The sequence below is a fragment of the Tinamus guttatus genome, unplaced genomic scaffold, assembly GCF_059628265.1.
Source record: "Tinamus guttatus ecotype Peru unplaced genomic scaffold, ASM5962826v1 Tinamus_guttatus_pri_ptg000026l, whole genome shotgun sequence".
NCBI lineage: Eukaryota > Metazoa > Chordata > Aves > Tinamiformes > Tinamidae > Tinamus > Tinamus guttatus.
In genome coordinates, this window is record NW_028288560.1 from 1,703,709 (window position 1) to 1,727,213 (window position 23,505).

At 53.6% G+C, this 23,505-nt stretch overlaps 1 protein-coding gene across 1 annotated transcript in view; it reads right to left on the reverse strand.

Annotated features, from left to right (window-relative positions):
* Positions 1–23,505, reverse strand: part of BSN (bassoon presynaptic cytomatrix protein) — an 84,559-nt gene that overhangs the window by 14,325 nt on the left and 46,729 nt on the right. Inside the window, exon 5 of the mRNA XM_088526842.1 lies at positions 2,288–2,708. Within this exon, the coding sequence (XP_088382968.1) occupies positions 2,288–2,708 (421 nt within the window). The remainder of the gene's footprint in view (positions 1–2,287; positions 2,709–23,505) is intronic.

Below are 23,505 nucleotides of genomic sequence, written 5' to 3' on the forward strand. Positions count from 1 at the left end.
GCTCTAACTCTCCGCCGCGCCCCACAGCTCTCCTAGGACACCTCATATTTGTAGCAGTCTCCTTTAACGCTTTCTTTTTGAGGTGAAAGGCTCGCCAAGGAGAAGCTCAGAGCCCCGTCCCCGCTGCTGCCTCCGAGAGCTCCACGAGTGGCTGCACATGGGGGCTCAGCGAGACGTGGCACAGCGTGGGGGCACCAGCGTCTGCGCTGGCCGCGTCCCTGCTCCAAGGACACTGTCTGCTTTGCCCAAGGTCTGTCACTCCCAAAGCTGCCCCCTGTGCATCCTGGGGAGGGGATGCCTTGGAAATAGCCACCTCGCAAGCAAACAGAAGGGCTGAAGGCGACGGGAGGCATCTCCCCTTGGGGCTCTGCTCTTTGGGAATGTGCAAAAGCTGCCCCGCTGCGTTATGGAGAACGTAGGTGAATGAGTTGTGTGCCCCAATGCTGGAATCCTTTGGATCCGCCAGCGCTTCCCATTGAATCCTGCCCCCAGCAAGGGCTCGGTGCCTCCTGGTCCCTGCTAGCAGGCAATTTGTGTGAGTACTGGGAAAAGTGCATCGCATCCGATGCTCAAAGCCGCTGCTGTGAAAGCAGATGTTCTCCCGAGGATAGGAACTGTTTAACCCACCCTAAGGGGGCATTCAGTGGTATTAGATTATAGGGTGGGAAAAGGAGCTGGATTCATAAATTTGTTCCAGGAACTGAGCTCCGTCAGCGTTAACTCCGCTTATAATTAATACTAAAAGGTTGTCTGCTGGTAATATTGATTTTTGACTATCCACCTGTTTAGAGACTTGTACAACTCCAAACGCAGCTGAAAACCTTGGCATATTTATGGCTCCAAGCCCTGAAGCGGGCAGAGGAGTTTGAGGCGCGGGGCTTCACACTTGCTCTTGCACCGGCACCGGCCAGCAGAACCCGAGTGCTGCCGTGGGCGCCACGCCAAGACCTGCAGGGTCAGGATCCCTTCGGGATGCCCATCCCTGCTTTGGGGAGTAGCACCCGCGCTGCGCACGTTCGCCGGCATAGCCAGGCCTGCGTCGAGGCCACCATGGCCTATGGTGGAGCAAGGACCTTCTGTGTGGAGGCAGCTGCTTTTGGAAGGAGCATCAGGGCTGGAGAGGACTATGGTCAGAGGGCACCTCTCCAGAAGCCCTACCTTGTTCTCCCCAGCGCCCACAAAGCACCAAAAGGCCATGTGAAAAATCCCCTTGGGGCGCTGCGCTGCCCCCAGGGCTCGGGGAGCTTTGCAGCAAGCAGGGAGGCAGCGCTGAGCTTTTAACCGTTCAAGAGAATTGGGGAGCACCCGCAATGAGGCTGGATTTGGGAAGGGCGCGGGCTTGATGCCCAGGAAGGTGAGAGGCTGGAGATCTCGATTCCTGTGCATCCCCCTGGACAGCCTGGCAAAGCCTCGGGAACACCACGAGCACAGCAGCTTCACTGGCAGCATCCGCTGGGCTCCGCGGCCTCTTAATGAAATTTAATTTCCGTGATTGACGATTCTTAAGGTGGGTTTGCAGGGCAAGGCAGTGCCAGGATCCTTGTGAGACGCCAGCACAAATAAACCAGCACAAACAAACCAGCACGTTGGTTTAACTGATGTTACAACTAGGTGAGTGCAGCACTCGGAGCTGCTTCGAGCACAGGTGAAGGTAACGCAGCACCAGGGAGACACCCAGGGCGTTACTCAATTCAAGCAGAGTCAGCAAACATCGGCGTGGGGTCTCTGCCCAGGCCTTCGCCTCCAGCCTCCGCTGCATCTTGAGCGTTTCCCCAGAAAGCATTGAATTAAAGAGAAAAAAAGGTGGGAGGAACAAAGAGCTCACAAAAATACCCTCTCCTGCAAGAGAAGCAAAAAATGCTTTGATGGAAACAAATTTTTCATTTCCTGACAAGGCTCCAATGCCCCTTATCCTTTTAAAACAAGAGGCAGAAGACTGAGTTATTGCCTCATGCCCAAATTCACGTCCTCATAATAAAAATGAGCGGGCTCCTATCTAGCATTTGAAATCCTTAGCAATTCTGAACCAGAGGTGTTCTGCCTCCTAAAAAGCTTTTTCTTTTTTTTTTGCAGGCTGAACCATTTCGATTAAACAGTTTTCATTCTGCTTTGCAGTAAACCCCAGGCACCTGAATGAAGATTCACCTGCAATCAGCCCTGCCCAGCACGTGATGCCCCGAGGCGACCGCAGGGTGAGGCCAAACCCGGGCAAAGCTCCTCCAAGCGTGGAGCAGCCCCGGCACCCCGGGGCTCTCCGCTGCCGCCTCCGAGGGCATGACCCTGGCACTCACCTCCTGCTCCTTGGCCCTGGGCGCCTCGCCGGGCGCCCGGCTCTCCTTGCTCTCCGCCTCGGCTTTCGCGGCTGCGCTCTTCCCCTTTGGCGTCGCGCTCTCCGCGCCTTTGGGAGGCTCGGCGGGAAGCTTGGGCAGCGCCTTGTCCTCTGCGGGAGCCGGCGGCTTCTTCTCCGGGGCAGCCCCCGGGGTCCTGCTCTGCTCCGGAGTCCTGAGATTCCTGGCGGGCGACGGGTACCTGTCGGAGGGGGCGGCCGGCTCCGCGGCTCTCTGCTGCTGGCCGCTTCCTGGCGGTTGGTGGCGTGGGGAGCCCGTCGGCGGTTGCTTCGGGGCAGGCAGTGGCATTGGGGCAGGGTCCCCCAGGCTCCCCTCTAGCAGCCTCTGAGTTTGGCAGTTCAAGCAGAGCCACTCGTTTTTCTGCAAAACAGAGGAAGGGAAATGTCAGCCTCAGATTGGGAGGCTTCGTACAACAGGGCCCAGGGGCCTCTTGCCTCCTCTGGGGCTCAGAGGAAGGAGGACCTCCTGCTACACACCAGGGACGTCTCGTCCCCATCCATTCAAGCTTCCCACAAGCTTCCTCCCCCACACCCAGCAGGGCCAAGGATTTTTGGCAACAGCCACAAGGGATTTTTGGCAACACACCTTGGCTGCCCTCGTATCTTTGAGAGGCTTCAGCTCCTGGAGGAACTGCTTGTCCCTGCATGGCCCTTGGAAAAACCTTCTCCCATCCCCTCAAGGAGGAGAAGAGGCCACATCTTCCACTTGGGGCTGAGTTCGGGTTAGCCCAAACATTGTCAAAGCTGGGGACTCCTGCTCAAACAAAGCCACACGAGCAAGTCCTGCTTGGTGCCAACCGCGCCAAGAGCACCGCGATGCCTTTAAGGTCAAGAGAGCAGATGCTGGAGGAAGGACCGAAAGCAACGTGGCCGATCAGCGGTTTCTTTCCTTAATCCCTCGGCCTCCGCAAGCTCCGGCGTGCAGCCGGCTGGCTGTGTCAGTGCGGCCCTCACCTGCTCTGGCTGCCTCCGGGGGCGCCAGCAGGGCTTTGCCGAGGCTCTCCTTGGCTTCGTGTTTCATTAAGGAGGACAACGCAGGGTTGTGTTACCTGCTTTACACCTCCTGCCAACCCCACGGTGCCCGGGCGGCTGACACCCCGCTGCTGTTGTCACAAGCCCAAGTGACCATCTTCTGTGCTGGATGCTCCAAAGGCCACAAAAGAACATGCAACACCCCATGCAGCTCCTCCAAGTACTGCTTCCCCCACAGCTCCTCATCCTTGCCGCAAATATGTGTGAACGGAGCCCTTGGGTCACCTGGGCCCTGCTGCTTGCCTAGGTGTGGTGCCCGCGGTTTACAGCTCCTGCTCAGCTCTTTGCAGTAAGTCCTGCATCCCAAAATAATGTCTCTTCCACACACGACTTGCCCCGCAGCTCTCAGCTCATTGCATAAATGACGCAAAGAGGGACCTACTACAGGATCCTACCACCAGCAGTTGAGGCAGGACAGCCTGAAGGATTTCCTCCCATTGCCTTATTTCTAAGACTTTGATTATGTGCTGAGGTTTACCTTGGCTTTTTACATGTTTCACTTTGACGGCAGCCCATCAGAGCACCTAGGTGGTGACATCTGTGTCAGCACCCTGGACTCCCGCTCAGGGTTTCTCCTCTGGGAAACTGATGGCTTCTCCCACTGCAGCACAGTAAGTTTGAGCACTTGCTGGGCAGAAAAAGCCCATCCTAGGGATTTTTCAAAAATTCTGGAAGGCCACCTAAGCTGGGCACTGGGTGAACAGGACTGGGGCATTCTCAGAAGAACAGGAGTTGGAGGCAACAACACTTTGAGTTGGGAGAATAAACGAAACTCCTTTGTCATGTGCGTAACATCCCCAGCTCCTGCTCCCCGTGCTGACCGCGGGAGCCCTGGAGTGCTGTCCCCCACGCTGGGAGCCCAGGGATGCCATGGGGATCAAGCCCCATGGGAATGCCTGGCTGCCGTCACTCCGCTGCGGAGCCATGAGCGCTGTGGAGGATGGCGCCTGGTCCAGAAGATCCATTAGCTCCTGCTGCACGGCCAAGTTTGTTAGCGTGATTATAACCCCCTTCCCGTGGCGAGGGATGTGCTCCGGCCCCCAGGAGACTGATGGCGCGGCAGGAACCGGGAATAAAAATAACGTGTCGGAATCGAGGGAGTTACCATGGCGACACGAGTGCTCCGGATGCGGGGCCGGATGGACGGGCACGCCAAAGGCTGCCGCCTTCTTATCTCCCCGTGCTGGTGCACATCCCTCTGCGGGCTGCCAAACTTGCCAAAGCACCTTGTTAGGAGAGCACCTACAGCAGCAGGCTGCCCAAGGGGTTCCCTGTGCATCCTGCAGAAAGGGAGGCCCCAAGATGAGGGGGAAACCATGTCGTTTGGACCTTGCTTGGAATGGTAACGGTCCTAGTTGTCTCGTGGTCGATGTGCAGTTGAGGATGAGGCAACGCGCGTGCCCTCCCCAAGGGGATCTGGGGGCTCAGGGATGCTCTCCTTGGTGGTCCAAAAAGACTACAAGAAGCAGCAAGCTCCTGAGAAGGGTCTTCTAGCTGGGGAGAGGATCTCCAGCTCATGGTTCAGCTTGGACACAGTCATCAGAGACAGACTAACATGTCGAAGTCCTTTCCCAGAGCACCTTGACAAGCTGAGGATGGTAAAGAGTGAGCAACTGGGTCCTGCATTGAGTTTCAGGCTGTTTCAGGCTAGCAGACATAGCCAAGAATAACCAACTTTTTTTGACTGAGCGGGCACACATCCCACTGCCTACATCCTGGTGTCTCAACTGCAGAGAAGTGCTGCAGAAGAGCAGCAAATTCACATCAAGAAAATGCAGTCAGGGAGAAATTACTACCCATCTCAGCAAAAATGCATTAAAAAGAGTCTTTCAGGCAGCATGGTGCCGGCCAGCTGCTGAGCTCTCAGAAGATGCTCTTGCATCCCTACAGCTGTTCCTGCAAAAAGCAGCCACTTTCCCCAAGCTCAGGAACATTGTAGGAAATTCAGGTACTCGGAGCTCTCGGTAATTTTAACCCAAAAGAAGGTTTATTTTTTGGAAATGTAGATTGCTTTCAAAGAAATGCAGGTGCCCTCAGTGGGGCAGAGGGCCTAGAAAGGCATTAGGCTGCTCTGAGAGGACAGTAAAGCTTGGCCACCACAGCATAAGGGTGTCCTGGGGACACGGAGCTCCCGGAGCACTGGAACTCCCTGGTCTTTCACCAGGGCAGGGGCAGCACCAGCTCCTCAGCCCAGGTTCTTCCTCCGGCCAGGAAACCCTTCCCTCCTGCATCTCCTTGGATCCTCCTGGCATCCTTGCATTGCAAAGGGAGCTGTTGGGCACAAACTGAACCAGCTAGTGCATCCCCAGGAGCAATTCCCATGGGATGGCTCTTTGCATGTCTTGAGCTGACCTTCCTCCCTCTCTTCTGCCTTGTGAGCAATCGCAGTGTTCCCAGATGCTTTCTAGGGAGAGATACGGAGCTTCACAAGGAGTCCTAGGGAAGGAGAACATCACGCTGCTGCTCCAAGGAGCCTGGGCTCAGGGTCTTCTCTAAGATCTCAGGAGCTTTTTGTGGAGTCTGTATCATTTAAAAAGTGAAACTTTGCACAGCAGCGGTTTTCTTCACCTCTGCTCCAGCCTTCTGCATGGCAAAGGCAACAACTTAGTTTTCATGTAGTCTCCTCATCTCAGGCACGGGGTTTTCAGAACACCCCACAGACCACAATGCTCCTGCCTGTGTTGCACGAAAGGACAACCAGGCAGTACCTGCCAAAAAAGGCCTCTTAAACTCAAGAGAGGCTTAGAGCCTGATCCTCAGCCCCTTCAGGTTTTCCAAGGAGAGATAGACTTTTCCACGCTGCAGGGCACGTAGTGAATCTGGCATCCACTTCAGCATGGGCAGCTTTCAGCAAGGAGATGGCAGCACCCTGTGGGCTTCCCCAGCCAGGTGATGGCTCCCCACAGAGGGGCACCGGGCTCTGCTCTTTGGGAGCTGAAGGGGAAGAGCGAAGCCTAGCAGAATGCCTTCAAAATTACATTTCCAAAACGATGGAAGGCATAAAGGAACAAACCCTGGGTTTCCTCGGGCTACCCTGGGAAGGGGCTGCTCAGCAGGACAGCCTGGACTCGCTGCCAAAGCGCTGCCCCTTCCACACGGGTTATGCCTGCCCGAGCCATCGCCGTGCAGCCCTCGTGGGCGCAACGCAGCCACCGCAAGGACGTGTTCGGCAGCTCCACGGATGAGCTGGATCCTGTGTGCAGCTGCTCATGGGCTCCGAGGGCATCTCCACAACGCCCAGGCCCATGAACACAGCAGAGCTCCCCTTGCTCTGCCTCCTGTCACAGCTGCTGCCTGGAAGAGCAACCCCCACCTGCAACAACTCACAGCTTGGTCACCGACTGTCCCACTCATGCCATTGCCCTCCGTTTTAACCTCTAGCTGGAACTGGTACCAAGCTGCATCTCATCTTATCACCGATGTGTCTGTGCAAACCTGCTGGAGAGAGCTATGGACTGAAGGGAAGCAGCTGTTACCACGCAGAACAGTTTATCTTGCCGAGCCCTGGCAGGAGGAGGCACACGTGCAGCACGTGAATGGATATTTATCACCAGGCTGGGTGATAAACCTGTCCGAGCTTCCTCAGAAGAGGTCTGTATTTCAGAAAGCACCTCTGCAGCATTGTGACAGGCTGTGTCCACAAGCAAGGGCAGAGCAAGCAATCACAGCAGCACGACTACCAAGATAAAGATTTATGGGCTAGGCCTGATGCTTCTGCACATGGAAAAGCAAACGCGAGTTTGGAAGAAGTGTTGGTACCACTAAAAGCCCAACCATGAAGGGGTTCTTGGCTAAAGACAAGGGCACGTCTCTGACTTCTGGAGAGGCCCCAGCGCTAGAGACACTGCAGCTCTCCTGGCAGCCCTGCCAGCCCCGTGGCTCGTGCCCGGTGTGCCAGGGACCCATCCTTGCCGCAAACCATCACAGCCACAGAGACTTCTCCTCCTAGCTCCGCAGGCACTGCCTTTCCTGGCCCTCACCACAGCGTTACCGGATCCTTCCCCATGCCGTGAACCAGCTAGGAGCCCCTCTGCTCTTCCCAAGTCTCCTCTAGAAATCGCTCTTCCTTGGAGTCCCATTCCTTCTTCCACCAACAAACCCAGCCCTATTTCTTCCCAAAGGGAAGTCAGCAAGAAAAGCCAAGCCTAACTCTGCATCACCAGGGCCTAAGCACACAGTGCCTGCTCCACTGCCTCCCCTTCTACCACCTTGCAAACTTTGGCACCTAGGGGCCTGGTCAAGCTGAACTTTTCCAGGTGGAGACCCTGAGGAGCAGCAACTACCCGGGGGCATCAGTGACATCTCCCCAAGCCATCTCTTCATGGGAAAGCCATTTAACCCAGCTTTGGAAGTGCAGGGCAGCCCCTAGGCTGAGCTAGCTGCCTCTCTCTTGTCTCATCCATCTACTGGAGACATCTTCTGAAGATGGACAACCTGCCCCTCTGCATGTGTCTCCCCAGCAGAGCATTGGAGGGCAAAAGCAGTTGGAAAGCCTTGGAGCAGGCTCTCTCCAGAGCCTACACGCTCCTGTCTCTTCTCTCATGCAGTTCTTTAAAACCTCTATTGCACCTTTTAGGGAGCTGCAAACGGCTTTCAAAAAGTGGCTAGAAGAGAGCAACCATCCAGCTCAAAAGTACCTGTACCCTAGTCCACTCCAGCAGCCTTCAACCCCCAGAAGCTCAGCAGCTTCCCCACCAGCAAGGCCAGGGCTGGCTCACAGCTATTTTAAACCCTCTCCCATAACACCCTCCCCAGCATCACAGATGCTTTTAATTTCCAGTCTTTCAGGTATTTTGGTTTAAAGGAAATTAAACAAGGAAGGCAGGTTACTGCAATAGCTTACCACTTCGCTGACTTCACACAGCTTCTCTTTTGCTCTGATTTGTTTTCCTCCATACAATAAAGGTTTAATAACATAATCATAATACTTAAAGTTCTTTATTTTTTTTCTGGGTTATCAGAAAATAGTGGGTATGCAAGTAACAAAAAAAATTCCCTGAGACATTACCCAAAGTACACGCTGTGCAGAAGAGAACAGGACAATCTCGCCTGGTGAAATTCTCAGCAAGAGCCATCATTTTATGACCTGGAAAAAGCAGCCTGCAAGTGGGGCTGTAAGTGGCAGAAAGCCTGCAGGGACAGGGAGGGAGCTCTGTGTTAAGAGATCAGAAGCTCTTTTCCCCTCGAGTCATGAAAGGGCTATTTTTACCTATGCAGGAATGTCCAGGAATAGGGGGGGCTTGACATTTGCTTCACTTCTGATGTTTCGTGATTTAAAACCTGCTCTTCTCTCTCTTTTTTTTCTTTTTTTTCCTCCTTTTTGCTAATAGCCAAATGTTCAAAGCCACTCAGCTCAGGCTCCTGTTTGGTAGCTTCAGAAAGCTCAGGGTGGCAAACTTACCCAAGAAACAGGCAGGGACTGGCCCGCTGTTCCCAAAGGAGCTTTTCATCCTTTGGGAAAGGCGGCCTCTCACGGGATTGGACTGGAAAGGAGGCCGTGGAGGTGACTTCCTTGGGCTTCCACCTGGAAGGTGAGGGCCACCAAAAGCCCATGCTCCCGGGCATAACCAGTAGTGGATATGGTACTTGACCTTGTATAATGGGAAGCTCAGGAAAGGGGACAACTATCATATGAGTGGAGTAAGTGGCAAGTGGCATATTCAAAACCTGAATATGCCGCCTGGGCAAAGGCAACATCCCAATTGCTGGAGTTGTTTGAGCTTAACTTAGCATCAGTTTTGGTTCTTTATTCTCCTCTGCAGCATCGAAAATGCCACGGGCAGAAATGAGACATCCCACCAGGCCTGCTGAGGTTCTTGGTGTCCCTAAGAAACGTCACTTGTCCCTAAGAAACATCACTAGTTCCTGGCTCTGTGCTTTGCTCACGTGCTCACGGTTCAACTGATCTCCATCTTTTGGGTCAGACCTAGGGATTGATCCGTTTTAGCAGGAACTGAGGGACTTCTTCCTCTGAGATCACTTGGACACTGCTCAGGCACTCACTCCAAGGGCCTGCAGCCCTCGGATGTCCTCCTGCTCCTCCTCCACTCTTCTCCTGAGGTACATCAGGAGAATCTCTAAGTTTTTGCAAGGTGCTGGAGATATTTGGTTGCTGAAAGTGTTTGCCCACTTTCCCACGGACATTTCCGGGCTCCCTGTCAGGTACACGACAGCCTCTGCTCCTTGCAAAGCAGAGCAGGGAGCAAACCAGCAGAGAGCCTTCTTGGGCAAGCCCTGGTGAGCCCGGATGCCCGCGACCTGCCCCCTGCAAGGAGCCTCCCCTTGCTCTTCATAGGTACATCTCAGCAACACATTAGGGCCTTGTTGGAGCATAAAAACCCCAAACCTTTCAGCATGGCTATATTTAATTACTGCTTAATCAAAGAGAGAGAGTAATTAAGGGGCACGTACAGCCCATTGTATCTTAATGATTGCATTTGTCTTCTTTCAGCCTCTACTCTCATCGCTTGGCTCCTGAGTCAGATCTCCTCGCCCCGCTCTGCTGTGTAATTATTTCAGGCTGCAGAAGAAAATGCAATTGCACGACACAAATTGAATCCCTTCCTCATGGAAATGTACGGTGTTTCAGCTTTCTTCCAGGAATCCCATTTTCTTTCGCCAGAGCTCCTGCTCTGATGCAAGCGGCAAAGGGAGGGAGCAGGGACAGCCAGGCTCTGCCTGTCGTCTCCACGGAGGGCCTTGAACACCCACCAGAGCACTCAGACCATAGCCCAGCCCGAGCACTGCCCTTGGTTTCCTCTTAGCTGTGGCTCCAAGGCTGCTTTTCTTGGCGGCTCTGCTAGTCTCGGCGGCTCCCCCATCGCCATCCTGCTCGCTCGGATGTGACAGCTCGGCTCTTCATGGGACACACTGGGAGCTGCAGGAGGGAAGGATCTGGGCTAAATATAGCCCTGCCAAAAAGCATCTCGAGCTACACTTGGAAATGCCACTTGCCTGTAACAGTCAGCAGAAAACCTCCAGTATGAGCAGGAGACGGAACTTTAGGAGCGGGAAGGCCGCAGGTTGAGTTGGAGCGCAGCCTCCTGCGGCTGCGAGAGGGGCCGGACAACCTAGGAAGGGATCTGTCAGGCCTGTGCTTTATCCTTCCTGCTTTGCTTCGGGAACAGCGCTGCCAGCCCCGCTGCCGGGGCAGCCGCTCTCCGATCCGCTGCGACGGGCCCCGCTCTCCCTGCAGCCGGGCACGCGGCCTTCGCGATGCGTCGCATGGAGTCACCGGTGCCCTTTGAAGGCCCACGGAAGATGCGAGAAGCTGGCATCTCACCTGGCACCCCACGGCTTTCCAGCCCTTTGCAAAAAGGAAAAAGGAACAGGCTCGAGCCCCTCAGCATCCCCGGGAAGCTCCTGCGAGGCCACGAGCGACAGGGCGCACGAGCGGGGTCCCCAAGCTCACCGGGAGCTCTGTCCCCTGCCCCGCTGTGCGTTACCCCGAGCCCCCACGGAAAATCAATACGTGTGCACGGCTGCTAACAGCAGGAAGCCGCTAATGAGCGAATACATTATTTTTTCCCTAGGCTGCAAAGGGCTCCCTCCGGCTTCCCCAGGCAGCAATGGACACCGCACGCAGCGACGCGGCCGTTCGGAACGCGGCCGGGCGGAAGCGGAACATCCGTCCTCGTGTTTCTGCGCTTGCTGCAGCGAACGCCCCGTTGCCGACACTTCCAGCTCCCCGCACATGAGGGAGCAGGAACGCCCCGAGGCGAATCCTGGGCCATCAGGGCCAGCCAAAGCAGCGGACACCCTGGGCAGATGGGGCAGCACCTAGGAGCACCCAGCCACCGCCGGGAGGATGTTTCCTCCAACCCCTTTCCCGCTCCCACCTCTTGGGCCTCATCTTCAGGAGCACCCTCAAGAGCTAAGGATGACCTGCATAACTCTCCTTGCTACCAAAACTCATGAGCTCGGTAAAGACGCTGGGTTTGAGGCACTGAACATGGTCCTCTGCCAACCACCCCATGCTGGCAGGTGACAAATGACCCGTCTCTCGCTGCCCCATAGGGTCCCACAGCACCTCTGCTCCAGGGAGACCAACTCTGCTCTTTCAAACAGATCAGCTTTACAGCAGCTCTTCTGAACTTTTATCTCACTTGGAAATTTGCTGCTCCCAATTCAGACCTAAGGAAGAGTTTACGCATTGCCAGCTGCCTTACTTGAGGCACAGAAGTATATAAAAAAAGTGCTTTAATAAAACAAACCATCTCTGCCTTGACGTTGGTGACAAACACATCCCAGGAGATTCATCTCGCCACTGAATCGTAACGAAAACCTGTCGCTTCTGGGGGGCTTTGGGGGAAATTTAGGCTCTTGGGCACAAAGCCAGCAGAAGACTCCAGAGGCCGGGAATGCCAGGGATGGGGCTTGATGCTCTGCAGTTTGCAAGCCCGCTTGGCCAAGGGTTGAAGCCCTTGGGCACCAGGGAGCTGAGGGGGCCCCTGGGATTTCAGTGGTGACAGCCAACAAGATTAAGCTGCCCCTGAGAAAAATACAAATGTTGGATGACCAGATGATGGGCTGGCTGCTCTAAACCCGCTGAAAGATTAACCAGATCCGACAAAGATAATAATAATTAGGATGTATTTAGTGCTTTACATTGGCAAACTGCGGAACACACATGAACTAATTGTCTTCTCCTGGCCAGGGAGGTAAGTAGGTAAGGAGCTTAGGGCAAAGGCACTTAGGCATCTGTCTGAACCGGCCCGCTTAAAGATGTTGAAAATCTGGCACTCGGGCCTGATCCTTGGAGGTATTTGCAGTCTACAGGAGTCAGGTACCTCTAGGTACCTTTCAGCATGGTGCTCCCGAACCCTCACCCACGGCCACATGCTTTGGGAGCTCTTCCCGGGGCAAGGAGCTGAACCAGCTCATGAGCTGGATGCCAACAGCAGCTGGCGGCTTGCGCATGCCGGGGCCTCGTGCACCAGGGGTGCCCGGGGGCCCTGTTGATGCACCACATCGGAGCAGCTGAGAATGATGCCCGGCTTCAGCCGTGCCCAGCGCGAGTGGCATAAGGAAACATGCGATAAGGCAACGGTTGCTGCAGGCACCGCTGCGCACGGCGGCGCTTCCGACAGCTCCGCACACTTCCCTTGCACGCTCCGTGAAGGATTGGCGGCTGCCCCAATGCTGGAGTCTGCATCAGGCAGGCACTGCTGCTTTGACAAGGAAACCAGTGTGTGGAAAGCCCCTCGAATACCTTCTTGGGGTCTCCAGGGCTCTTCTCCGCAGTCCTGGGGCTCTCACGGGTACCTTGCAGCTCTGGCCACCTTCCCCCATGGCTCTGCAGGGTGGCCAGCGCCACATGGCACAGCCAACCCGTGGGGGTTTCTCCTTCCAGGACGTTTTCTGTGTGGTTGTGCCAGCAGTTGTAACATGTCCATATGGTCAACACCTTCACAGGGTTATTCTGGGGAGACTACCAGGTCACAGAGAACACTGTGATCAAAGCTGCAGTCAACAGCCCCAGGCAGAAGCCTCCCATCGCTCCCAGCACAATCCCAAAAAGCAGATCCCAAAAGGAAATTTGGGTTCATTTCCAACACAAGAGCGACCACACGACAGAGAACAGCGGACAAGATGTGGGAAGGGCAGGGGTATGGGAGGAATGAGGAAGATGCAGGGCACAAGGGGCCACGTTACTGGGCGAAGAACTCATGCTGCTTCATGAAACACCCATGTTCCCTGCACAGGACAGTGACACTACAGGCACTGGTGCAGCGGGAGGGCTACGTTTATCCTTAACTGTCTCCTGGGCACCCCCAAAAAGCATAACACTGATGGAAGGACATATCAAATGGATGTGAGACAGGGGCCAGGAGAGCACAGGTAGGACAACCAGGACAAGCTTTGCAGAGCTGCAGTTTGCAGAGATGCCACCAGAGCCAGAGCAGGAGGTGCAGCCCAGGACAAGAGCCTCATTCTCACGCCGAAGCCTTGAGGCCGAAGGCTTCGGAGCTCCTCATGCTCCTTTTTGTCGCTGCGCCCACGGGGTGCACACGTCGGGGCTGAGCACCCCATCCTGCTCATGCTGAGGGTTTCCACTTGCTGGCGAGTGGCCAAAGCAATGCTAGCCAACCTCCAGCGGGCCCTGCCCTGCAATCGGCCTAATTCGATAATGGGGAACACATAAAACGGTAAGTAACTAAATGAGAAGGCTTCCTGCATAATTTTGGTCAACGTTGTCACTTGGCAAGTTAATCAAACACTGAATCCCCTCACGACTGTCAGATTTTCGCAGCCTCCTCGGCAAGCGCTAGTGTCGCTTGAACCTCTGTGCAGCGAGTTCAAGGTCTGAGGGTCTCCGCTCTGGCCAAAGCACTGGTGGGGTCTGCAGTCCTGCGAGCTGTCCCTCCTGACACCGTCTCGAGGATGTGGTCCAGCTGTTTTTGCTTTACGCAGCCAAAACAATATCTATTAAAACGCTAGGATGGGACCTGCATGCTGCAAGATGCGCGGCCTGAGGTAGGAGTGTCCTCCCCGCCGCATCCCAGCTCTCAGATGCCTCTCGCAGGAATATCGCAGCTACGTGCTGACAAGCACAGCCCAGGGCTCCGTGCTATGACAGATGGCCGACTGGAATATGTGGAAAACACTTCTGGTATCTGAATCAAGATCCAGCCTAACAGCAAGAACCTCCTAAAATCATTTCTTGGGGCCCCAGTTTGGGATATCTCATGGCGCCGCTCGCAGGAAGCCTCTGGTTTAGGGACTGTCCTGGTATCTTTCCTGCTCCCTTGTGACAGGGCTCTCCTAAGGCACCGCCAATGTCCAGGCCTCAGAGGTTTCCAGAGACGGAAGCACCGCGGTGTCCTGGCCGTGAAGAGCTCTACGGAGAGGCCTTCCACCAAGGCAGCCCGCGCAGCGTACTGCCGCGTCGCAGCCCAGCTCTTCTCACCAGCGTCTCCGAGAAGCTCCATCACGGCCTTTCCCAGCCCTTTTCCACGGATCTCATCAAAGCTGCTCTCTCACCTGCCTGCCCCGCTCCTCCTGTGTCCTCAGCTGAACGCTGCTGCTAATTCGCGCGGCTCCCTGGAAGCTGCTTCCCAGCTAATGCTTTCTTCCCGTCCGTTTTAGCCCATTATCGCAGCAGCGGCCTGGGGAAGCGGCTCAGATCACGTCCCTGCAGTCTGCAGGTACCACATGCCCTGTCAGAACCAGCCGAGCAGGAGCCGCTTGCCAGGCCAGGCCGTGCCAAGGGGACACGTCCTCGCGACAGTCACAAATGGCGAGAAGGATAAATCAGCCCAACCTATACCCTGGCCTAAGCCAGCGTGCTCATAAAAGGTATTTTTACCTCGGGCATAGCTAGTAAATAGCCGAGGACCTTGTTTTACCTCTGTCTTGGGCCTCACCTCTTCTAAGAGGCTGAAGCAGTGAGGAAGCCGTGATGTGATTGGAGTCGACCGTGAGGAAATGCTGCGTTTCAGCGGAGCGCCTGGCACAATGGCATGAGCAAGCACGGGCACAGAATACTTCCCTGGCCACCATGGCCCCTTTGCGACCAGCACGAAGCCAAAGCAGCTTCGTTTCATAGAATCATAGAATGCTGAAGGTTGGAAGGGACCTCTAGAGGTCATCTAGTCCAACCCCCTGCACACGCAGGGTCACCTAGAGCACGTGGCACAGGACTGCGTCCTAGCGGGTTTTGAAGATCTCCAGAGAAGGAGACCCCACAACCTCTCTGGGCAGCCTGTTCCAGGGCTCTGTCACCCTCACTGTCAAGAAATTTTTCCTTAAGTTCCTGTGGAACTTCTGGTGTTTCAGTTTCTGGCCGTTTCCTCTAGTTCTATCAGTGGCCACCAGTGAAAAGAGGCCAGCACCATCCTCCTCACTGCCTCCCTTGAGGTACTTCTAGACACTGCTCAGGTCCCCTCTCAGCCTTCTCTTCTCCAGGCTGAACAGGCCCAGCTCCCTCAGCCTCTCCTCATAGGGCAGATGTTCCAGGCCCCTGACCATCCTTGTGGCCCTGCACTGGACTCTCTCCAGCAGCTCCACATCCCTCTTGTACTGTGGAGCCCAGAACTGGGCACAATACTCCAGATGTTTCACCGCTTGGGTCTCCAGGAGACCACAAAGGGCTCAAGGGAAGGTAGAAAAAAGGCTGGTATCTAACTGGCAGTGCCTGTGTGCACCAGAAGGCCACACCAACGTGGCCAAGGCCACATGGGCTTCGCAGGACAGCGATTGTCCGCTCATGAGAGGGCCAATGCGGTTGTGTGATGCCGCGGGGCATCAATCAACGCCCCAAAGGCAGGGGATGCTGGACAACCATCCCTCGGGGTGACGCTCCAGCACGGATGGCGCTCGGGCCTCGGTGGCATTGCCAGCAGCAGGCAGGAGCTGCAGGGACAGTGATGGCAGCTCCAGGTAACCGGAGGTGACAGGAGCGCAGACACAGTGCCAGTGACGCTGGGGACAGCTTGCCTCAAGTAGAACCCGAGCCCGGCGTCACTCACACAGAGCACCAGCTCGCAGCAAGCAGCACGAGCGCCTGCAAGCCGCCGCTGCTTGCGTGTGCTACCTGCACGTCTGCATTTGCTAACTGCATTTATCAGGGCGCTGTTTCCGAGGTTTAGATATACCTCCGCCCCTCTACGTATATGTAATACACACACAGCTGCCGATCAGTCCCGCAGACAGCGTTGCTGGAACCCAGCTGGCTGTCTGCCACCACGTCAGCAGGGCTGTGGCCTTGGGCTGCACGTTGTGAGCCTCAGCCCAAGCGCAGAGCTTGCAAGGAAACTCGAGCAATTGAAGACAGGATGCCCATGTTTCCAGCGGCAGCTTTTTGCCCAACGAAGGTGATTACACAAAACCTGGAGCTCCTTTGACTTTCTGGAAGGAATCAACTGGACCACGCATGCCCCGGCGGACTGAATTCAGTTGCCAACTGGTCAATTTCGTGGCCAGGAGTATCAGAGCCAACGCCACCCGCAGATCAGCCCAGCTGAAAACCACTCAGGTTATTTCTACTTTTAAATACAGCGTTCAAGCGCACATGGGAGTGATGTGCTCCGCAGCCACCAGCCTCTTCTCATCTATTAATTATCCCCTTCAACCAATTTGCACCTTATTCCCTGCGTCAAACGCTCCTGACTTAGTGTCCTAGACTAGCAGCTTCTCCTCCGCCAAGTTAAGCAGTTCCTTGCTGGGGATGAGGCACCTCGTTCCGCAGAGATACTTGGGCAGCAGCAGCCAAGCACCTTGAAACACGGATGCTCCTCTCCTTGCCCACCGCTTTGCCCCCACTTTGCCTAGTGCTGAGCCACTCTCCTCTGGAACTTTCTTTTATCCCCCTTCTCCATACCCCATTTCCACCCATCTCCAAAATTAGCACAGCTGCTTGGCGACAGGAAGAGCCCGTCTATATTTTCTCAGCGAAAAAAAAAAAAAAATCTTTTCCAATCGCAAGAACACTTCCAAGCTGGAGGACTAAAACTGTTTTGCAAGCAAACGAGCATATTTTCAAATGCACCCAAGCTCCGAGTGCCTACGTGGGCTGTGTGAAGGGGCTTCTAAAAAAAGGGGACACAGCTGTCCAAAATTTGGAAACTGGTGCTTTTGGAGAGTATATATAGCCATCTCACCCCACTCAACATATTTCCTTCCAGTTCATTAGGTAAAAAAAAAGTAAAAATAAATAAAAGCAGGAGCCCATTCAGGAGAGCACTTGGATGCTCTTGGCTTGCCTAATAGCCACGGGATGGATTCCCAAGGCAGCGGGTGAGCATCCAGCTTGCTGGAAATGGCCTATTTAACCGCCGAGTCTGTCTCTGCAATTCTGCACTAAAATCAGCTGCGGGAGAGAGAACATCTGTGCAAAGCGAGGGGGCTGTGGGGAACCCGCCCGTTCGGGTGCTCCGTGGCCCCACGATCCCTACACGAGTTGCCTTTTCCAGCCGTCTGCGGCTCTGCGTGGGCTCCGTGAGGCTGCGGGATGAGCCCGTTAGTCTGATGCAGGAGCTCTGGATGCTTTAGGACAAGCCCGTGCTGTGGGCCGTGCTGGACCACGCTCCTCCAGGCTGCAACGCCCGCAGAGAAGCCCAGAGCTTTCGTGTACAGCAAGTTCCTGTGTTCCCTAGGCCTGCTTAGGGCAAAACATAATTTCCAAGGTTACTTTAAGATGCCCTTTGAGCAAAGGCCAACTCGAAGAGACCGAGGGAGGTCTCCCTGACACTGCAAAGTTGTTGGGTCCATCCACCCAGACCCAACAAGGTCCCCCTTATCACGTCGGCCTCTGCGCTTGTGTTCAGAGAAGACACAGCCCTGATTTCACATCCTTGCACAGTGCAAAGGCACCCCTCACTGGACAGCTGCTCTGATACTCATTCGGCCTCATGGCTATTTCCAACTGTATGTTTTATTTCTTCAGAGTACCGGCTACCAGTCATCATTCTCCTTCTACATTAACACCTTGACCATTAACCAGCCATCCCTTTCTGCTGTAAACACATGCAGCTAAAGCAACCTCTCACGTTGTATAGATGAATAGATTGAGCGTCTTTACAAAGAAATGGGAGAAATTATGTAAATTCTGAAAGCAAAACGGGAGGAGGTCTGACAAGGCGCAAGGCCAGTGCTGTCTGGGGACTCTTCTAGCATGGCTCTTCCTCCCAGGAGTTCAACTTGGCAGTATGAAACATCTGCAAGGGGCACCTGACCATGCTCTTGTGGTAGAAAATGCAGGAGTGTAGCTCAAGAAAAGTGAGGAATCAAAAACCAAAGCGCCACAAAAGAGCAAGAGAAAGAGGAGGTCCACGTGAGGAAGACCGAAGATCACAAAAATGCTCTTTTTCCGCCGCAGCCCATTTTGCTGAGCCTTGCAATGTCTTCCTTTCTTATCTTCAAGCCAGAACCAAATTAACTACTAGTTCAGTTCCAAGAGGCTGAAGCCAAATGGATGAAGAATTAAGAAGATTTTCTGTTCCCAAAGAAATACTGCCAACAGCATTAAGCAAGAAGAGTTTTTGGTCTGTTTTCCAAAGATTAGCTGTGGCTGTCCCAAGGAGGACAAGTTTGTGTTTGCCTGTTTTCCTACTGTCTTCCTTATAAAGCTGCCTGGACTACTGATGAAACTGGTGAAGTCCCTGCCAGGAAGGAGGGTCTCATCTACGTCCCATCTACAACACGCTCTGCCAGAAGATCAGCACGTGGAGCTCAGTGGATCTAAGAGGGGTGACATGGCTTGTGGCAGACAGACAGTGAAGGAAAAGTCATCATAATCAGAAACTTAAAAAGATAAAGGTTGAAGACATGACAAATGTGAACATACAAAACCTGACTCATGGGCCTGTACAGGATATATCCTGCCATGTGAGGTCATAGCAGCTTGGAGCGTTGCAGGTGTGCGATTCCTCAAGATCATGTCCGTGAAGCTCTCAGCTGGCTGAACAAGCTCCACAACTTTAAGCGACTGGACAAGCACCAAAAGTGCCACCATGTGCTAAGCCATCCCATACCTCTACCTGTCCAGCTGTTGGTCCTTTCCAGGGGATGTCTAAGAGCAAATAATGGAAGTTTTCAGAGTTAAATCAAAACACAGCTCCAGGCCTCTGCAGCCAAGGTGACCTCGGGTTTAACTAGAAGTGGTTAAGGAGCTGACCCCCCTTGTTAAAGCTTGCACAGACCATGCTGTGAAGACCATCTTTTAACTATGCAGGAGGGAGACGGATGTGGTGACTGTCCTCTGCCCTATCCTTACCTTCCATCTGCTTCCACATGCACCTGGAGACTGGCTGGTGGCCACCACACTCACCTTGATGCCCTGACCCACTTCCCACAGCTGTATTAGCACCACTGAGGAACCACTCTTGGAGAAACCCTATCTCTACACCGACACCTCGAGGTAAAAAACTCATGATGCCATTTGGCACCCAGCACTGAAATCCAACAGCACAAGAGTCTATTCATCCCCATCGATAAAGAAGTAATATATGGTTCATTTTTGTTGGAATCGATCTGGCCACGCACTGTAATTTACTTGGTGATGTGCTACTCCCTAACCAGATTCATCAGCCTGCCAGGCAGCCTTATCTCCAAGAGCCCACGTTATCAGGATGTATTTCTCTGCCAAGGTTAACAGGTGCAGGGGGACCTCCAAACAACACCTGCATATGGATCAGGCTGTGCTACCACCCAGGAGGCACCACCACACATTGGATCTGGTGGGGACCAGGTCTGCGTGGCCACCACCTTGGACCACCATGTGTCACACTCCTTTATGCAACCTGGCCAAACCACAATGTCAAATATTTCTCCTGGACCCACTGCTGTTTCATGCAGAAAAGGAATAAAATATTTTTTGTGTTTTTCCAAGTAAGAAAAGGAAAAAGAAAAACCAACTTTTTTTCTCCTAAGTTTATCAGAAAAGTCTTATTTAATCTAAAGCTTGTTTTTTCATAGACACTAGTGTTGACTAAAATATCCTGCCAACCAAGCTGTAATTTTCAGCATCTGATAAAAGCAGATTCGAGCTGATTGCTCGCTATAATGTCTCAAGCAGCAGCCGCTCCCTTGCAAATCAGAAGAAAATAAGTCTCTTGGGCAGCTTCACTCCCAGGCCCACGTTCTCCTGCTGTGGAGGGAGCAGGAGGTCACCTGCAGGCTCCCCTGGCTGTTTGGCACAGGGGTCCACATCCCTGGGAAGTTTCCTCTGCACGACCCCAAGGAATTCCAGCCCGAGCCACCAGCACTGCCATACGGACACTCAGAGCAGGATTCCCAGGCACCCTGGAGACCATAGCTGTGATGGACCATTTGTACCAATCATCTGCCCCTTTCCAACTCAACGCTGGAGATGCTCCAAAGGCAGCTCTTCAGTTGCATGCATCCCATGAATAACCTGCGATTCCCACCGTTTTTATCTTTTTCCTTCCTTTCTCTCTTCATTATGGGCTAGATCTATGCATTCTTTTTTAGCCCCTGCAAGGATTTTTATCCTGGAACACATGTATTCCTAGAAATGTGGATGCTTTCATTGCTGCAAGCAAAGTTGTTTGACCCTATTAAACAACTGCTGTTTCTAAAAAAGCACTTATATCCCAGTCCAAGCTGCAAGATTGAGAGCCTTGATTTCAGCGGTAGAAATATTTTAATTAAACAAGCTCCCTTTACAGGATAAATCAAATAAGCTTGAAAAAAATAAACTCTCATAATCTTCCATGCTTCTGCACAGATCAATAATCTATTAAAGAAAAAGGCTCAGAAACATTCTGGAAACACCAATGTAGAACAGAGACAGATGAGCAATTTTCCTTCCCAAATTATAGATATCAGCATCTTTCCATGCCCATGCCTTGCAATCCCTCCATCACCTTGCCTGCTATCCAAGCAAAAGCTTGAGCAACACAGTGAGTGGGCAGGGGGGCTGCAGGGCCCTCGGCAGCTTTGGAAGGAGCTTCTCCAACCTGCCCGGATCTGGCTCCTTGGATCAGAGCTCGTTGCAGCTGGACTTTAGATTGAAAAAATCAACATTTTCTGGCCAACTGGAAGGGTAAAGACAAGCCTAACTGTTACGGCTGTCATTCGGCTCCATCATCAGAGCAGCCAATTCCTTGGCAAGTTTTTGCAAGCTCCTGCATCTCCCCATGAATTCAGCTGCTGCTAGCTCCCATGAGCCTTCCTTTTCACCTCTTTAACAGAATTGGCATTAAGGTTTTGGCAAATATTGGTCAAAATGTATCTTCTACTTGACATTGCACTCCAGTGGAAGCAGTAGACTCTCATCATATCTCAACCTGGGGTTAATGGGCTGCACAAAGCTGGGGATTTTGGGAGATGTAAGCAAAACCACATTACTGTCGCTGGTGGTTTGTACTTGTCCGCATAGAAGTGAAGCTGAGCTGCTTTACACAACCATCATTTGGGTTAAGGATCTCTAACCATCACTTAGAAACACAGTTTTTGGAATGAAATCTGAAATTCTCCTCTCCGTATTTGTCATTCCTCCATCTCAGGATGCTGTCCTAGGTGTTCAGAGGGCCTATGGACGACTTCCCACATCCCTGGGGTGTTTGTGGCAGAGCTCTGACAGATCCCACCAGTGATGGTGTGTATTGAAGGTGCCAACGTAGTAAGAAAGTTTTAGCAGTGAGATCTACCTAATTTTATGAATATGTAGAGAAAAAAGATGGGAAAGTCCTCTCCAGACAAGGTCAGCAGAGGAGAACAGCCACCACGTAGTGCCCTGCGACAGCACGAGAGAGCGACCAGGCTGCTGCTGAGCTTCACTATCTTGCGCTTGCCACGGGCTGGGACCACACACCACGGCTGTCCCCATCCCTCCAGCTGCCTTGGGGCGGCTTCCTTGCGACTCCAATCCGCACGAGTTTCCCTAATCCCATTTCACACTGCGGCCCTGCTCCTGCCAGGCTGCCCGAGCGGGCCGGCGCACTCCAGCCCACGCGACTGTGAGGCCCGAGCACAGACGCTGACGGTTGTCGCCCGCCCGACGCGTCACGACGGCGCCTTGCGGCTGGGAGGTGGAAACCAGCTACTTGGACGGCACGGGGGTGGAAGAGGATGGCGGGAGGAAGGCTCCTCCGTCTGCCCTTCCCCTGCAGCTCGGCAAGGATCCTGGGAGCAGGGGGAGGGGGCTCTTAAGCCTCATGTGGAGGCCGCGCGGCGCGGACTAAGGCACGTGCTGTCCTCACGGCACCGCTGCCCGTGCTGAGCCCTGGCATTAGAGCTGCCAGCTCCTCCGTGTGCGACCACCCGGGATCCTTGGTGGCGCCACCGCCATGTGGCTGCGGGCTCAGCACTTCCGCGGATCCCAGCAGGGACATGGCACCAGCCGTGCGACCCAGTGCCCAGGGACAGAAGTGACACCACGCGGCCATTTGGATTCCCCCATCCGCCAAGGAGCTCCCCTCTGCCTTGTCTAAGTCTTGGCACTTCTCCCCAGGTCCTCCATGGAGGACATGACACAGAAAGGTTTCCCTATGGAGTCTGAGAAAAGCAAATGCTCAAACCCGATAGGCCCGGGAGACACCCAGCTCAACGCTAATGATCCACAAACCTTCCCCTGGGTGCCACGGAGTTGGAATCTAAAGGTCAGCCTGAAGGTCACCACCTTCCCTGCCATCATCACCCCATGAGGCCACCCAGCCTTCAACTTGCTGGGATGCAGCAAAGCAGAGAGACGTCGCAAGCTCTGTGCGACGCCACGATAAAGAAATGAAGCTACGCAGGGAGGCAAATCTCACGTTCCCTCCTCAGACAATTCTCCCAAATTATCTCCTGCTACAGCCTCATAAACCCAGCAGCACAAACAGCAGCAATATTAGTTCTGGGAGCATGACAGCCCAGCAGCACCGCTCAGACCTACTTGTGACACTGCTTGGGTTGAAACCACGGGAGGTTTCTTCTGCAGAGCACGCAGAGGAGTCACTCACTGTTGGACCCACATTTTGCTCTCCAGGGCTGCCCCAGCAAAAGCCTTCAGACCAGGCCACTCGGAAGCCTGGGAGCTCTTGGACAATCTCCTTTTCCTGTGTCCTCTTTGCTTTCAGCAGAGAGATGGGCTTTGGCCATACTTAGCAGTTCCAAGTAGATCAGGAAATTATATATAGGTGGGAATTTCACAGCTACTTTGTGAACAGCGAGTCCTGTCGGCGTACAGCATGTGTGAATTCCAAGGGCGGCACTTTGCTGACAGAGAGCGGGATCTGCTCATGGCACGGCCTACTCAACAAACCTGGACCTACCACATCTCCACAGGCAAGAAGCACGGCACCTTATATATATATATATATGTATATATATATGTGTATATATATTATATATGTAAAATACACATTATGCCTCACCTTATACGCTTATACCCTCCTTCATGCTATCAAGGGCCATTCCCAACCCAGTGCTTGTTTTCTTTGCCACGTGGGTTTCTGTGAGAATATTTGTTCTCTGAATCAACCAAAAATCCTTTGAATCGATGCTTCTCTGCTGTCAACAGGAATCAGGTGTTTTTTGTGCTCCAAATGTACAATTAAAAATATCCTGACAAAGAAAAAAAAAATCACCCAAACTGTCACCAAAGTCACAGAGGCTCAAATATGCTGCATATTCTAAGACTTCCTCTCTAAGGAAAAGAAAGCAAGCATCTAAAATCTGAA